The sequence below is a fragment of the Mastigoproctus giganteus genome, chromosome 2 (assembly GCF_048544385.1).
Source record: "Mastigoproctus giganteus isolate SK-2022 chromosome 2, ASM4854438v1, whole genome shotgun sequence".
In the NCBI taxonomy this organism is placed as follows: Eukaryota; Metazoa; Arthropoda; class Arachnida; order Uropygi; family Thelyphonidae; genus Mastigoproctus; species Mastigoproctus giganteus.
The window spans coordinates 224,633,090-224,651,686 of record NC_143576.1 but is presented as its reverse complement, the minus strand read 5'-3'; the positions used below and the strand labels follow the sequence as shown (position 1 = coordinate 224,651,686).

The 18,597-nt window shown below is 37.7% G+C and overlaps 1 protein-coding gene across 2 annotated transcripts in view; it reads right to left on the bottom strand.

Annotated features, from left to right (window-relative positions):
- LOC150090178 (proline-rich protein 5-like) overlaps nucleotides 1–18,597 on the bottom strand; it is a 35,234-nt gene that overhangs the window by 12,093 nt on the left and 4,544 nt on the right. The window contains exons 3-5 of one of the 2 annotated variants that reach the window (XM_090368998.1): nucleotides 12,812–12,860; nucleotides 8,030–8,087; nucleotides 4,590–4,681 (exon numbers count right to left, since the gene is read on the bottom strand). In XM_090368998.1, coding sequence (XP_090225124.1) covers nucleotides 4,590–4,681; nucleotides 8,030–8,087; nucleotides 12,812–12,860 — 199 coding nt within the window. The remainder of the gene's footprint in view (nucleotides 1–4,589; nucleotides 4,682–8,029; nucleotides 8,088–12,811; nucleotides 12,861–18,597) is intronic. The other variant, XM_090368999.1, reaches the window with a different exon arrangement.

Genomic DNA, 18,597 nt, shown 5'->3' with positions numbered 1-18,597 from the left:
CTTCCTGAAATCCATTTATTAATTTTTTTCCCAATCGTTTATATTTATATCCCTAGGTTTCTGTGCCTCATGCATTGTGAAAATTCTGCGTCATTCAATTTTCTCCCCCTCTGAACGTCTTATGTATCCCAATGAGATCTCCCTCCTCTGAGATATCTTGTTTCCAAGCTCTGTAGCAAACATCTTTGTAATCTCGCTCATATGAATCCCTGACGGTTATTCACACTAGAAGACTCGCGCTTCTTCGGACTCTTTCAAGAATCTTAAGGGCTTTTCTCCAATGTTGCCTTCAAGCCTGCCCGCATTATTCCAGATGCAGTCTGACTATTGACTTGTATAATGGAACTACATTGAGCTTCTTCCTGGCCTCTCGCTAGCACTACATGCTAACCTTCATGTCTGCATTATATCAATGCATCCAAGTCTCTTTCCTCATTTATGCCCTTCAGCTGTACCCAACTTAGTGTGTAAGTTATTCTTAGGTTACCATTTCTCAAATGTAGGTCATTACATTTGAAAAATATTTGGCAGCATAAAACGTAGCTGGGATGGAATTTTGCCCTACCTGTACCAGCAAGGAACACTGCCAGGAGATTGCTAATATTTTTGATATTGCACATGATGCTTTTCCTTTACTGCCAACATTGTTTTGAAACACCACTTCTTTTATACGTCACTAATTTCAACTTTCGTCTATCTCATTTTTATCATTATTATTTTATATGTACTTTTTTTACTACATTAAGAATAAGTTAAATCTTAGAACAAAAGTTACCTTATAATATGCATTAGCTTATATTATGCAACTCAATTATTTAGTAAATGTATGGGCACGGGCAGATATAACTGAAATAAGGGTAATAAACAACTTAATTAACAGGATTTTGAGACTTTTGATTTTTTAAGGAGTCCTTATGTGCTGTAATACATACGATCTAGTGATTTTGAGACTTTTAATGGGGACAAACTTTTGGAATGACCTGAATAAGAGAAGGCAATTTTTGTTGAAATATAAAATACTTTACCCAGTTCAAAAACTGAAGTTAAATTTAATCTTCAAAAATCTCTTTTTGAAGAGTCGAATCTGCAAAGAAATGTCTCACATAATTTAAGGAACCCAAAAGCAATTGTTTTGCCTCACTCTAGAGTACTAAATAGATTTGGAGATAGGCATACAATGAATATAATAAACAACTTACTTGTTGGCTAGCGTAGATTTCAGACTCAGGAGAAGTTATTCTAGCTCCAAATTAAAATTCTTAATAAGAAAATTTTTGATACTCAATGATACAGTAAATTAGAATTCCTATGCAGATAAATTACTTTCTCTGTTTGCAGTGCGGAATGTACTATATGTTGTGATTTCATTATCTTTTCTGTTAGATAACAAATTTGTAAGAAAAAACTGTTGTAAATGAAGAATTACAACTTGTTGTCAAGAAATTTACCTTTCTTAACAAGTTCATTTATTGTAAACAAATTCTCTTGATAAAAATAAATTGTATTATTATTATTATTATTATTGCTGCTCTTATATTATTTCTCCCTGATTGGGATTCCACCTCGTGATGGGTATTGCTACCAAGTACACAGGGTGGTTTTTGTTATGTCTGATGTTACTGTTGGTCGAGGAACTCTCTGACAATCCTACATGTGTTCAGGATTGCGACTTTCTGGAGTTCCTTGTAGGTGTTCGCTGGGAGACCTATTGCTGCTAGGCTGTTATGAAGGGTCTTTGGCACCATACCTGTGGTTGACACGATGATCGGGATAGTCGTTACTTGTTGCATATGCCACATCTTTTTGATCTCCTGTCTTAGGTTCGTGTACTTCCTGATGTTTTCCCAATGGGTTTTCTGCAGGTTGCCAGTGTTGGGTACCGCTATGTCAATCAGATAGGTAGCCTTTTCCTTCTTGTCCACAAGGGTTATGTCCGGTCTGTTGTACGGGATTGTCCTACCCGTTATTATGGCGCGGTCCCAGTACAGCTTGTGGGTTGGGGTCTCTAGTACTGCCTGGGGTTCGTACTTGTAGTACGGTACACTTTCTTCGATCAACTGGTATTTCCTTGCTAGCTTCTGATGTATTATCCTGGCTACCTGGTGGTGTCTATGAGTGTACTCAGTCTGGGTGATCACCTTGCACACCGTGGTGATGTGTTGGATCGTTTCTGAGGCCAGGTGGCATCGTCGACATGTCATCTAAAATGCGATGCATTTTCTATAGTTCCTGGTGTTGATTACCTGGTCTTGGATGGCGAGCATGAATCCTTCAGTCTGGGGGAAGAGCGTCCCGCTCGTGAGCTATGCATTGGAAGCAATTTTATCTATATGACCCTGAAGGAGATCATTGTAGTGCCTGCCATGGATTGTCTTCTCTGCCCATCTTTCTAGCTTCGTTTGTACCTCCTGGTTGGGGGGGGGGACTCCTCGATTAGGTTGAGTGGGTATACCGCTTGTCTATCTTCCTTATGGCCTGGTGGAGTGCTGCTGTGTGTTTCTGGAAGTAATCCTTCAGGTTAACTATCGCTCAATGAGGTCTATCAGGGCCCCTCCCTTCTTCTTCCAGGGCAATTGTCAGTCTCTCCACGGCAGCTCTCGGGTGGTGTTGGCGGCTCTTGATCATCATTGTCTTTCTCATGATATCCTCCAGCTCGGTGTTAGTCCAATCTATGACCCCGAAGGAGTATGTTAGCACTGGGACTGCACAGTTGTTTATGGCTTTAACTGTGTTCCCTCAGTTCAGCTTTGCTTTCTGCAGGCTTCTGAATCTCTGATGGTATTTTTCGGTCAGGCAGGCCTTAATTTCCTTGTGCTGTAACTGCTGAGCCTGCATCATCCCCAAGTATTTGTAGGCCTCTCCCTCTGCCATGGCTTCGATCTCTTTACCACTCTGCAGCTGGTAGTTTCGGTTGACTAATTTTCCCTGATGCAATCCGTGGGTCTTGCATTTGTCTAGACCAAATTCCATCCTAATATCCTTGCTGAATTCTTCGGTGATCTGGAGTAGGTGCTTCTCGGTTCCCGCGTAGGGAACCGAGAAGCACCTCTTCAGGAACTCCTCCCAATAATAATAATAATAATAATAATAATAATAATAATAATAATAATTATTATTATTATTATTATTGTTGTTGTTGCCAATAAATTAGGCCGCCGTAGCCGAGCGGTCAGGCACGAGGGTGGATAAGTACACGTGCTTTTAGGGAGTATAAACGAAAAATTTATTTTATTATTATTAGTACCAATAAACTACACAAATTTGCATACATACGTGGATTGAATTGGTTTTTTTCTTTGCTTTATAATTTTACAATTCGTTACCGATGATAAACCTTAAATATAAATGGATATTATATAAATTCCATATAACGAGGAGTGAACAACCAAGTTCTGGGATGAAAAGCCATAAACTCTTACCCCAGACTGATAACCTCACTGGGGTTTCTCACACGGTGTGAAAAACATAAAACTCCTCCCTTCTCGACGAGATTCGAATCTGGACCACCTTTCCCATAATATGCGAGGTGAGTGATCATTCGTCATTTCATAATTATGAAATGAAGGACAATCGCTGACAGAGCATCTACCCCAGAAGATAGGCATCAGAGGCCAAAAAAGCTGGTAGGTACATGAAGACACATTAGATCCACGTGGAGGAGTTGCAGTAGCGTTAAGCATAACTGGCATTGTTCTGGCAGTTAAAGCTGGCATAAAAAAATCATTTGTTTTTCTTGTATTAAGGTTTTAGGAGCATCAGCGACTGTGACCACATTGCTCCGTATCTACTGTCTGTAAATTGCATGTGTTCTGTCGAAAAAACCGAGTTTCCGGAAGGAAGAAACTATGTTACTCTCGTCTGAAACCGTCTAACTCAGCCAAGCTGTGAAAGAGGCCCATAAAAATTCCTCACGTCATCAACAGGACTCGAATTCAGATCTTTTCCACCCGGGGAGGAGGACGACGATAGTGCCAACTGTGCTACCCACGAGGGCCACATCATTTGAATTGGAAAAAACTCTTCGTACCACCAACTCACGAAACTTCTTGTATACAGCTGTATAACAATTTCTCGAGATGTCACAATGGTAAGCAAACTCTACATCATCACACAAAGTACGTTACGGAAACAGATCCAGCTGTGGAGACGGCACGGCAATAGCCTCTTTGCAATTTTCTGGGAAAATCTACTTGAATAACCTCTGTCGTATCTCAAAAGGTTGTCTCCCCCCCAAGGTCAAGTTTGAACCAAACTTACAAATGATATACTTTTTCCTTGTCTAAAACGTCATAAGAACTCTAAATTTAAATTGTGCTTTATTAAATAATTCATTTATATGCATTATATGTCAGTTCAGATCACTTTCTTGCTTGCTTTTTCCCCCCATTACTTTCTGACTCATTGACTGTTACCTCGTGCTTCAGTTGACTCTCATTTTATTAACAATAATGGTTGATTTAATTTGTATGAAAATAGTTTTCAAAATTTTCTTACAAAAAAAAGCATTTCTGTGTTCAAACTAATCCCAGTTATCGAAATGCTAAAATAGTACACACAACTGAACAAGAAAGAGCAATAATACTGCTTACTTTAACCAAGTACATAATGGCTTCCAAGTTGGGGAGTATTTTGGTAAAGAAGTAGTTCCATGTATCTTCCAAGTGCTTTAACAGCTCTGTTCCTATATAAGAAACAATCAATTTTCTGAATGCTTTGATCTATTTGCTGTTTCAATATCAAAATACAGTAAACAACCTGTTATCTGATTTCCAAATAAATAATTTAGTTATTTAACTTTTCTATGTTCAAAAGCTTTTCATATTCGGCTATTTAATCTTAGGAGTCGTTGCCGAGGCATTTACGGCTACGAGGTGTCAATATATCTGTCTGTAAATTGCGTATGTGTTCTATTAACGATTTTGCTATTTATAAAAAATATATATATATATATAGAAAAAACTCGCTATATAGAGGAAGCACTATTCCTGATTGGGTATTACTAAGCATTCACCAGACATTAAGAATATATGTTCAACGCCTACATTGCAATTAATATGCAGCGGTCATAGTGTAGTGACATGACATAATAACAATATAAAAATAGAAAAAATAACTGCTCTCAAGGGAAAGAGGTACGGTTTTTGCAAGGTCTGTTGGTACTCTATACAGCGAAATAATCTCCTTGGAAGTTATTTCTTTAAAGGTCTTTGAGGGTGGTCATTGTGGCCACAGATCCTTGCGCCTGTGCCACCTAAAAAGTTGATCTTTCCTCAAACTGTTGTCAGGAAAAGACCTGAGTTCCGAGTACCATGATGTGGTACAAAGGAAAATGATGTGGTTACAAAGGAACTGGATGCAAAAAATAATTTTGATATCATATATTTGGATTTCAGGAAAGCTTTTGATACTGTTGCGCATGGAAGACTATTGTACAAATTGGAGCAGAATGGTATTAAGGGTAAGTTGCTACAATGGATAAAAGCATGGTTGAATGGGAGAAGACAGATGGTGGTAATCAATGGGTGCTGCTCTTCTTGGACTAATGTTATTAGTGGAGTCCCACAGGGTTCGGTGTTGGTCCTCTGTTGTTTTGTATATTTATCAATGATATTGATGAAGGTATATCAGGCTTACTGTCGAAGTTTGCAGATGATACAAAGGTTTGCAGAGTTGTTAATGACAGTAATGGCAGTGTGCTACTGCAACAGGATCTGGAAAATTTGGGCAGATGGGCTGAGAAGTGGCAACTGAAGTTTAACATTGACAAATGCAAAGTACTGCATATGGGTAGAAGTAACCCCAGAGAAACGTACCAACTGTGTGGTACTACACCTAAGGTGGTAGAAAATGAAAAAGACCTGGGAATAATTGTGCAGTCAGATATGAAGTTTTCTGAGCAATGCAGGTCATGGAGTTTGTCAATGATATATAGGAATTTTGCTAGCAGGGAGAAGGAGGTGATTGTCTCTCTGTATAAGCCAATGGTCAGGCCGCGCCTTGAGTACTGCGTACAGGTCTAGAGGCCTCATTTTAGAAAGGATATAGATTTGTTTGAGCGTGTACAGAGAAGGGCAACAAGATTGGTGAGAGGAATGAAGGGATCCTCTTACCAAGAGAGGCTTAAGTTCTGGAAATTGCAGCGGCTGGAGACTACGCACCTGCGCGGTGATCTGATTGAGGTGTATAAGGCCTTGAATGGGTTGAGCACGCTGAATTCTGATGGGATCCTTCCACTTGTTCAGATTACGAACCTAAGGGGGCATAAATTCAAATTAAGAAAAGAAAGATGTAGAATAGATGTGCGGAAATTTGCCTTTAGCCAGCGGGTGGTTAATTGCTGGAACAAACTTCCATCTGTTGTTGTGGAAGTTGATAGGTTAAATAAATTTAAGGAGGAACTGGACAGGCATTTGGAGGGAATGGTGTGATTTTTTTTTTTATTTTTTTTTTTTGGCTGATGCTGCATAAGCTCATACACTTGCTTTCTTGCATCACATGCCGCTACTACTACTACTACTACTACTACTACCGTCGATGACATGAGGAATTTTTATAGGCTTTTTTCATAGCGTGGTGAGTCGGTCTCGGGTGAAGGTAGCATCGATTTGCGTTTGTTGGATGGCCAACAAACGCAAATCGACCACAGAACACATGCAATTTACAGATATAATACATAGAGTGCAATATGGTTTAAGCTGCTCATGCGGCTAAAACCCCACACAACAGCGAATAGTAAAATATTGTTCGATCTTCAATCAACCATTATGCAACTCACAAAACGGTTCACAGCACGTAACTTCAGGCGATATTACAACTACTATACAACATGTCAGAATTTGCAACTGTGTCAACAGGACATACATTCTCCTGCCATCTGCTGGCAGTTCGCTGAAACTTTATTGGTTGTATAGTGGCTCTACCATTCCGCGAATTAGAGTCAGCATGTGTATTTTCTCAAGAAGGAAGGTGGATAAATAGTAGACATCATTTAAGTTCTATTCAGTGACATTAGTTCAAAAATCTAGCCAATATAAAAGTTAAATGATAGGATGGTCAAGAATCCTAAAAGCTCTAATCTTCTTATACCATTGTAGAGTTATTAGTATTAGTACTGGCAAATGACGCAAGAAAGGAAGCTTATAAAGCATCAGCCAAAAAAAAAAAAAAAAAACCTTCTCACATCACGACCTATCCATCCCCTCCAATAATGTCTAGTTCTTTCTTGAATTTATTCAACCTACCTACTTCCGCAAAAACGGATAAGGGGAAGAATCCCATCAGCATTGAGTTTGCTCAAGCCATTCAAAGCCTTAAACACCTCAATCAAATCACCTCGCAGGTGCCTGGTCTCCAGATGCTGCAATTTGTACAACTAAAACCTTTCTTGGTAAGACCACCCTTTAATTCTCTTCACCAACTCGTTTCCGTTCTCTGCACTGCAGAAGATCTATATCATTCCTAAAATGACGCCTTCAGAGCTGTATGCAATACTCAAGATGCTGCCTGACCATTGTCTTGCAGCACCTCAAATATCCACAATGGCTGACCGGATCTCTCCAAAGGGATTCTGATTCGAAATTGCGGACAAAGAGACGAGTTGAATGTAAATTTTGAAACAGTTGCTTGACTGTGATCTTATAATTCTTTGAATAAAATACTTGATAGTATTCCAGCTAAAATGTGTTGGACATCTGTAAGATACGATCACCTTTCGAGAACACTGTACAGCAGTGTTCTCGAAAGGTGATCATAAGTTACCTGCTCATTATATCAGTTTTTGTTACGTTATATTTAAGGTAATCTGTTCTCTGTTGTAAGCTCTTGGTACCTCGCTGTGAGGGGTATAATGTACTATAAGTTCTGTACTTCCCTTTTAGTGCATAATAAAGATTATTTATTTATCTCGTTATTTTTTCCCCTTTCTTGAACATATAAAAAAGACATAAGAATAATCAATTTTAATCAGCAGTACCAGTTCTAATCTTTATTTTAAAAAAAAATTGATTGATAAAATCCTAAAATTTCTTACCGCGTTTACATCTGAACTCTTCTCTGAGGATAACCATTCCCTTTGTTAGCAATTCTTGCTGCAAATATAATAAATATATTTGTAAAAAATAAAATGTTATTGAGACTAACAGTAAGTTTTCAATGCTGCTGCTGTAACCTTCCACACCTCGTTACATCTATTGAATTCATGTTTTTAAATTAAATATTACCAAAACACTGCACTATTTTCAATGCGGAAAGGTACATGCTGTAGTTGGTCAACTTTCCAATTTCACTTAAAGTGGCATAATATTTTAGAATTCTGCAAACTTTACCAATAATAAATAAAGATGATTATATTGTATTTTTTTTATCAGTTTTATGTTTTTATCTACGTCTTCCAAAATTTTATCTAATCCCTCTTTAAACACATAAGCTCTCTGCCACTTAAGACTAGGTTCTAACTTCTTACAACAGTTGATTACTCTTTTGTTCTTGCATCCAGTGTACGGTAATCTTTTCTAAATTTGCCTCGTGCCTTGTTCGAGTATATATAGAGATCCTTCAATAAATTCCATCATTCAATGAATTTGTTCAACTCTTTTATGTCTTAAACACCTGTCAGATCCTCTATGCAAATACCTAGTTCCCAAAGAATTGAGTCGCTTTCTATAAGAATATTTCTGTGTATTCACAGCTGGTCTTGTGGGTCTCCTCTGTTCCTTTTGAACTAAGTCGATATCTTTCCGAAATGAAGTTACCAGATATGTATAACAGCGATATATATGTATAACAGCAATATAGAAAGAATTATAGAAAGAATGAAACCAGACCGGATCCCAAAATTAGCCTTTAACTACAAACCTACAGGCAAGAGAGATGTGGGTCGACCGAGACAACGATGGCGAGATCATGCCTCCTCCAAGAGCTACAATGGAACAGGTCTTAAAAGACCTAAGCCAGACTAAGTTCATGATGATGATGATGAACAGCAAAACATATGTATAACAGCACACAACATATATGCTGCATTTATCATTATAAACTGTGAACTCCTACCTTTTTATCTCTAATGGCAAAATTCACGTTATTGTTAACTTCGGATTATGTGACCTAGATGCACTTGCGCTTACAAGCACTTACAAGCGACAAAGGATAATTTTTCCATTTTTTAAGACCACTTTTATAATTTATCTGTCCTGTATTAATGTTTCCTGGTTCTCGTTGTTAGCAACCTTATCCGTCTTAATATTTGTAGTAAATTCTGATATGAAACTAGTGATACCATCTGTATCATTTATAATATTGATGATGGTATTCTTCCTAAACCAATCAATCATACACCGAAATTTATAACAGGAAGCATTGTTGTATTCCGAAATTAAGCTCCAGTGCCAAAAATTCCACCAGTATTAAAAGAACAGCGTTAATGAAGATGTCACAATATCACTCCTTAAAGATATCACTCCTAAAATAACTATAAATAATATGAAAAAAAAATATATTTTTTGGAAAATTTCTTCTTTCTATACGGTGAAAGAATAAACCTTACATACAAAGCGAATCAAGTGAAAACAACTTGCTAGGTCATTCATCAGCAAACTTTGTGTCATCCGATGATGAACTCTACAACAGCTCAAAGTTCCCTACAGTGATTGTTCGTCCAATTCTGGAATACGCAACGTAAGTGTGGATCCCTTTTGGTACAAATAATAATACGCTTGAAAGGGTATTAATAATGAAAAATCTCTCATCAGATTCTTAGTTTATAAATCAGATTTAGACTATTTTATGCATATATATATATATGAAGATTGGTGTAAAATTTTTAACCTTTCAATGTTAAGAGAAGGAATATGTTTGATTGCCTCCTACATTCGATTCTTCAAGGCAAAATAGATGCTCCCTTGCTACTCTCATGTATTAACTTCAATTGTCCGCTTAGGCCTTTGAGGGAACATAAATTTTTTTCACATTTCCAAATTTAGGACAAATCATCTTAAGAAGTTTTCAACAGCTGCATTGTTAAATGAAAATAAAATTGATATTTTTATTAATAAAACCAGTATTAAAAACGAATATCACGAACTGTTGTTATAGCCCATTCATGTTTTGTATTAATTCTTTATATTTTAACTCTACTGAAGATTATATGTTTTACTTTTATATTTATATGTTATTATTATATATCAAACTGTTTTTCACAAATGTTAGGCTTTTTTCTTTTTTTTTTGTGATTAATAAAAAAAAAAAAGTTTAAATCTGGATTAGTTAGTCAGGAGTAGGTTTGCAGAAGACCTGCACCATACTCCCTTGTATGAGACTGTAATTGAAAAGACTACCGTATTTACATTAAACTTGTCTTTTACTTGTTGTTTTAGATCCTGATTAAGATCATAATACCGAGTTTTTAATTTATGAACTTCTAGGTCCAGTCCGGTACCTACAATCTGTGCATCCAAGAGGTATCTTTCGAACAGAGCCATCTTTCACACACAGGAGGTCTAGCAAGTCCTCACGGATAATAAAACTTGGCTTCTTTGGTACCTCCCACCCACTTTGAGATTGTCTATTCGCAACTACTGTTTCGTACTGTTTAACACATAAACTATGAGTGCTATGACACCTCTCAGATATATGGGCGAGCGATTCGGCAGCATTGCACCCAACCCGACATTGCCAATCCATACTTCGTCCTCTAGATGACCTGGAAAGGGTAGGAAGGGCATTGATCCTGGTACGAACAAGGTCAATAAAGGCGTGGCCGGATAGCAATTTTGGTCCCATCGCCCACCCATCGATGCTGCGATTTATCCTTTGCAGAATTCTTAAAGCAACTACCATCAAAGGAGGAGTGCAGGAGATAGCTCCATCGCCTCTTCATAGTTGCCTTACTATCGATCCGTTCTCTTCCATTCTGAAATAATTTCAATGTGGCATTAATTTCCTTCTTTACTGCCATTTGAGTTACCAAATATTTAGTAAGTCCTGAAGGGGAGAGACGCAACTTCTCTAGCCTCTCTTTCAACAACAGGATCATCCATCTAAAGAAGGGAGGCCTAAGCTCCTTCTACAATATCTGCAGGAAAATAAGCAGTTATGACGTCCTTAGGCAGTCTTAATATTACGGCGGTTAGTTCTTTTTAAAACATTTTTTCTTCTTTGATCTGATGAAAACATCCTCCTTTTCTATTCCTTCTAGCATGCAGTTATTCAGACAGGCGCTGTGCTTTAACTTCCGTGGTGAAAGATTGGTGAGAAAATCTTTGTGAACTCACCGTGAAACTTCTATTCATATAAAGCATTGAACAGTATGCGCAATGACCACCTTAGATACTTTTCGGACCTCTTGAATGATCCTTTGACATATTTGGATGGGATACGACCTAGCAACACGAATATCTGTTCAGAGATTATTTGTCAAAATATGCCATCTCCTCGGTCACTATTTGGCCAGCTATTCATCCAATACTATTATGAACAAAATTTAGGCATTAATGTACTATGAACAAAATTTAACTATTGATGTAGGATGAACAAAATGTAATCATTAATGTGTTATGGAGAAAGTAACAGTAGTTATAAAATATATACAGGGTAGTTATAAAGTTCCACCTTTAAAAATTAATAATTCAGAAAGTAGAGGCCGTATCAAAAAAAAACTTTTTTTTTTTAAATTGTAATCAGCATATATAGGAGTTTTAGGTCGAAATTTGACCAACAGGAGATAAGCAGCTTTTTCACTCCATTAAACAAATTGGGTTTTGCATTTCTCATAAAAGAGGAATGGCTGTGGGATCGTAGAATTTCAGTGTTTGCTCGTGGTTAGATACTTCATCATCGAGATATGAAGCTTAAAGCTCTAGCCCTAACTTAAGTAATCAAGTCCAGTCGTTTTAAAATGTTTCCTATAGTAAGCATTTTTAATTAAACTTTACTACAAGAAAGGTGATAGTGTTACAAGAGCCCTCAGAGCGTATCAAAGACAGAAAAATATCCCAAGGCCTCCTTGTTCAAGAAGCCTAAAATGGTACTCTGTCACCATCACAAGATGTGATTCAAAGAACTTATGAGGTGCAACAACAACTCTTTCAGTTATGGAGGATGAAATCCGTCGGAAGGTGGTGAACATTCCATCGGAAATTTCGAAGGCAACGTCCTCGTGGTAGCACAGTTGGTAGAATCGTATCATCTTCCCCACACCGGATGGAAAAGACCTGGGTTCCAGTTCCGTCGATGATGGGAGGAATATTTATGGGCCTTTTTCACAATGTGGCTGAGTTATTATTATTATTATTAGCAATATGGTGCAAGGAAGCCTGAGGATTTTGCTTCACCAGCCAAAAAAAAAAAAAAAAAAATCCTCAAGATACCCTGTGAGATTAATCGGTTTCAGGAGAGAGTAGTATGGTTTTTTTTCTTCCAGAAACTCGGTTTTTCCTCCAGCAAACAGAAAATCGACCTCAAAACACCCTCATGGCCTTAGTAGCTGATGCCTAAACTCAACAACAACAACAATCGAAAGCAACTGCGGAGAACATAATACCTTGTCTTGATGGCATACTAGAACATAATGGTAAACACGTGGAAATCTGAGAGTCCATAAAGACTGATGAAAATTTTATGTTTGTGTTGTTTTTTTAAATTAATAACTTCCGAACAAGAAAAATAGCGAACAACGTTTTATTATTCAAAATTACTTCGATGTATTAAAATGAAAAAATCGCTTTTCGATAGATCTACGGTTTTATAATTATTAATTTTTAAAAATGGGAAAGGTCTTTGTAACCATCCTGTACATGTGAGTCATTGAAATACATACCTTGTAATAATCAGAAACAAACACTCCTGATTTAGAATTCAATATATTTCTGAAAAGAAAATTGAAGCACAATAACAAAATGAAAATTGGAACTTTCAAAACAAAAAATAATGTTTGTTAATAAATTACCACTCATGGATTAAGTTATCTTTAATAGAAAGGAATAATGATCACCACTAAATTAATAAACAATATTATTGTACTTCTGATTGGTTCCGTATACCCGGTTGTTAAAACTTCACTTACAAAAGTGTTATTCGTATTCATATACATTCAGTGATCACTGAATTATGACCACCTACCTAATACCGTGTTGGGCCACCGTTCACACGGATAACAGCCGCCATTCGTCCAGACATTAACTCCACTAGATGTCTGAAGACATCCGTAGGGATATGCAATCATTCTGCCTGCAAAACTTACCAAAGTGTTGGAACAGTTAATGGTTGCGTGTCCATATGCTTCACTTCCAGTTCAAAAATATCCCACAGGCTTTCGACTGAACTGAGATCAACGGAGTTTGGAGGCAACCAAGATGGGTGATATCTTCACTGTGTTCCTCTAACCCCTCGTGCACAGTGGGCCGATGACACCCTGCATTATCGTCTTGGAAGATCCCTTCTGTACTGGAAAAAATGCAACATGACAGAGTTCACATGGTCTCCTAAGAGCTGCCGATAAACCTTACCAATGAAACTTTTGTCCATAAGCACAAGGGGGGTCATAGTTCTTGCCAGCAAAATATGCCTCATATTAAGCAACCACCGCCACTGCCTGGATAGTGGGCACCATGCATCATGGTTCCGTGGACTCGCATTGTTTGCGCCACAAACGAAGGCGTCCGTCGGCGATTTGCATCAGATATTTGGACTTATCCGACGAGGACACTCGTTTCCAGTTCTCCAGTGTCCAACCAGCATGTTGTTGAAACCACAGCATTCGCCATCGACGATGATCAGCGGTGAGGACAGGGTGTTTCTTGAGTTGTCTGCCGTGGAACCCCCATATGTCTGAGTGTGCGGCGCATTGAGAGATTGTTGTATTGAATGTCAACTGTCGCACAGTGACCTGCCATTCAGTTCGTGCAACCCGCTGGACCTTTCGCTCACCAGGAACATCCACCTTGCGTAATCCTTTACATTTCTATAGTCGGGAAGTGGTTTGACCCGTTCAAACACCGTTCTTTGTACATCTTAACCACAGTGGGCCGTAAGCAACAGAGAAGACATGACGTTTCCGATATGGAAACACCCCACGCACGAGCTCCATAATCATACCCCTTTGAAACTCCATGATATCTTTACTACGTCCCATAAATGCTACTTTATCACTTTGAATTTCACGATGAAAATTGCCATTGCTCTAGCGTACGAAGTTGTTCAGATGTTTATACTGTGAGCTAGGTCCGTTATGGATAGGGTGATCACAATTCAGTGATCACTGAGTACATTTATGCCAAAATTTCGTAGTCTGCCCCAAGCACAGAAGAACAATTCGGCAGCTGCTGGTTTTAAGTGGTTACTTTTCACATTTCAAAGGCAATTAATGGATTCTGACATGCCCTCGCAAGCAACACTGTAGTCAAAATGACCGTCCTCTCACACCGGCCAAAAAAGAATTGTGTTTGAAATTCCTCAATGAGGCAAGGAATTTTTATGAGTATTCTTCATAATTTTTGCCGAGTTGGTCTCAGTGAAGGGCTTTTGGTTTTTTCTCCCGAAAACTCAGGTTTTCAGCAAACAGCACACCGACCGAAGAATACAATTACTGATACGACATACTAAAGACTCATAGCCTTAGTTGCTTTGGCGCTTAAGACATAATTAATATAATTTCTATTGAGTGAATTTATGTGTTAATGTATTTCTCATATACTGAAAGAATCTATGAGATTGTTAAAAAAGCTACTGTTATCCAAGCCTAATAGGCAAAATGTATCCACCCTACTAGCCATTTGGAAACCAATAAACGGATTTTAAACAATAATAATAAATTAAAATAAATTTATGATAATTATATATTTATAATATAATTAATATATATTTGATTAAAAAATTTTTTTCCATTTGAAAAACACGAACGAAACTTTGAACAAAAATTAACTTTTTTGCTCATTCTGTGTATACCATATATACCGGCATATATCGATTCTTAAGTCCCTATTTCTGATACGAATTAGAGAATCTCCTTTAATGGGAATAGCCTTTTATAGACTAGGATTCTGTAACTTAGATTGTAAATGCGTGGTAGATGCATTGCTAAAAAAAAAAAAAAAAAAGATAAAATGTAAATGCTTGCCGTTATCTCAGGGTTGTTGGCATGTGGTCAGCGGAAATTGTTATCACACTATACTGATTCCGCTAAGCTTAGTTATTTACTTTGAATTTATAAAACGAAAATATCTTTGTCCAGCTGATATTTTAGTCTCGGTAAAAAACCTTAAATATTCCTCAGAATATTCAATGTGATCTAAGTTTGGATCAGTTTAATTCATGTCCTCATTTACGCCTAGAAAAATGAGACAGGCCCATTACAACTCTCAGTTTCAGTCTGCTCTATTTAATAAGATTATCTTTTGAAATATGGCGCTGTAAGCGGCTGCCTTCGGACTCAGTCCCCTGCGTCATAGAAAATTTTTAAATAAATTCAAATTAGTGTGCGAATATTATTTTAGAACTGTTTTCCTTGTGAGAGGTTTGGATGTAGATATTTGTCTGGGGCCGATTATAAATTTGTCTAGTGCCTGAAAAATATAAGTGCCCCTGGTTTAATCATCAATTATTATTTATTAATATTATTAATTATTGTTGCTTCAACTTAGTTTAGTGGCGCACTATGGCCATAGATGCTAATGTGCCAAATAAATCCCCAACCAACTTGGTTTACTGATCATATCATTGGGCATTACAGTATAAATTTTATTTAATGATGAAATTTATAATGAAATTGGAGGACCCATCTGATGGGTCCCCCAATATTTCATCTATATGAAATAAATTTGATCTGATGATCATGAAATTGGGGGACCTATCAAGCTCTCAGCTGCCCACATCAACGCCAGAGTTTGCACCTGGTCATCAGGCAGCACAGTGGCAATCCCAAAAGCAGAATGCGCTGGTCCCACAGGAACTAGTTGTTGTCGGTAACTCTATTGTCAGGGAAACGGGGAATATATGTATTATGAAAAAGGATAGGTGGAACAGGACCAGAGTATGTCTACCAGAGGTTAAAATTGATGACTTGTAGAGCGGATATCATCTTGTAAGGGCACAAGAGGTGCCCTTACAAGATGATATCCGCTTATTTATAACCAATAATAACTAATTAAAATAGATTTATGATTGTTATATATTTGTTGTACACGTTTGCCCTAATGACATTAAGAGCAGGAGAACGGCAGAGTTACTTAACAAGTACAAGTCAGTGTTGAAAAAAAACCGCGAGTTAGGGTTGAATTTGAAAGTGTCTGCAATTCTGCTCAGACACGATAGGAGGGAGTACATGATGAGAGCCTTGTCAATCAATTCCGCCGTGGAGAGATTGTGCAAGGCTCATGGGGTAGAATTTTTTTCAGCGTAGTCTGTGCTTGTTAAGAGGAGAGACTGCTTCTACAGGGATGGGGTACACTTAAATAGAAAGGGTGCAAGAATATTGATAATACTATCGGAGCAATGTTAGGTGGGTCGGAAAACTGCTACAGTAGTTTGGGGGGATTCATGGACTAAAAGATTACCAGTGGCCGCAGGCAGAGGCGAAAGTGATTCTTGCACTGCTTCTATTAGAATGAGCAGCAGCCCCAAGTTGCTAGGGATTTCAGGAACTGCTGCGAGTCGTGAAACAAGTAAATACAGGGGCTGTGTTAGGGTAATTAAGAATAAGAACAGGTGCATGTATTCTAGCATGTACACCAATGCTAGAAGTATAGTGATTAAATTTGATGAATTTGAGGTGCTGATCAAGACATCAAAGGCGGATATTGTTGGGATATCAGAGACGTGGTGTCACACAAACATAAGGAACGCAGAATTGGAATTTGGTGAGAACAATACGTACAGGAAGGAGAGATAGGATAGGAGGGATTGTGCTATTAGTTAAGAAACAAAATCTAGGGAAGTGCATTCAGTTGACATGGGTGGACAGTGCAGTGTAGAGTCAGTTTAGTGTGACATAAGCACTGGGAAAGCGAAATTGAGAGTAGGAGTATGTTATAGGCCTAATGACTCTGATGAGTATTGGTCTCTCTCGCACACTAGCAAGGCTTTTTTGAATTTATTGAATGATTGTTTTCTACAGCAGCACGTTACAGAGGCAAACAGAGGGAGATTACTCTTGATCTGATTATCCGTAGTGATTCTTCTTGCTTTAAGAATCTGCAGATAAAGGAACCTCTAGGTGGCAGTGATCATAGTGTGCTGATGTGAGATTTACTCAAAGATGTAATTACCGACAGTGGTAAAGGGAAGTGTTTTTGCCTTAGTACAGGTGACTACAATGGTCTGAGGCAGTTTTTAAAGTAAATTAAATGATGTTAGCAACAGCAAATTCTAAATGGGTAGCATTCAAGGAATTAATCTTGGAAGTTTTTTGTCCCAACTAAGAAATACTGTTCAGGGTTTAGGCCTAAATGGATGTCAAATGAACTAATGAGACTCGTTGCAGAGAATAAAAATGCAAGGGATGCATATAAATTATCAAGTGACACAGTCGCCTATGGTAGATATAAGCTGGTGTGTAATGAAATCACAAAGGAGGTTAGGCAAGCGAAGGCAGATTACGTGAAATCTTTGACAAAGGATGCAAAGGAAAACAGCAAAGAGTTCTTAACTTATGTAAACTCTAGAAGGAAGGGAATGAACCAGATTGGTCCTCTTGATATCGATGGTTGGATTGTTGATGATCCAGATCTGGTAGCTGACAAACTGAATGAGTATTTTGCATCTATATTCACACATGAGGAGTTATTTAGGGAGCGAAATATCAGAGGTTTATCAACCACCTTAGATGGTTGATAAACTTCTGATATAGTAGCTTTCGAAGCGAAGTGCCTCTTCATCAGCTGATGAAGAGGCACTTCGCTTCGAAAGCTACTATTTATATATTTTAACTCTTTTATCTTGTTGTATTTTAACGCTTTTATCTTGTTGTATTTTAACGCTTTTATCTTATTTTATTTCTGTTTTTTTTATCTTATGTATATATCATTTTTTATTTTAATAAATTTATTTTAACCAGTTATTCGGTCGTCGCAAGAAACTTTGATGATATAATGCAATCCAACGCACAAGGCCTGTTTTCTAAAGTTTAACTTTGTAATGGAGGCACTTTTTAAAGAAGCACTGCAGGATCATGTAGACAAGATTGCAGTTATAGTTCAGAAACATCATGAGTTTGTTAAAGGGAAGAATTGTCTGACCAATTTGATTGGATACTACAATGAGGACACAAAGGAACTGGATGATATCATATACTTGGATTTCAGGAAAGCTTTTGATACTGTTGTAAATGGAAAACTACTGTACAAGTTGGAACAATATGGCATTAAAGGCAAGTTGCTGCTATGGATAAAGTTATGGTAGAGTGGGAGAAGATAGAGAGTGGTAATCAATGCTCACTGCTCTTCGTGGACTAATGATATTAGCGGTGTCTCCTAAGGGTCCATGTTGGGCCATTGTTGTTTTCTGTATTTATCAATGATATTGATGAAGGTATATCAGGCTCAATGTCCACGTTTGCAGAAGATACGAAGGTTGGCAGGGTTGTTAATGACACCAATGACAGTACGGTAC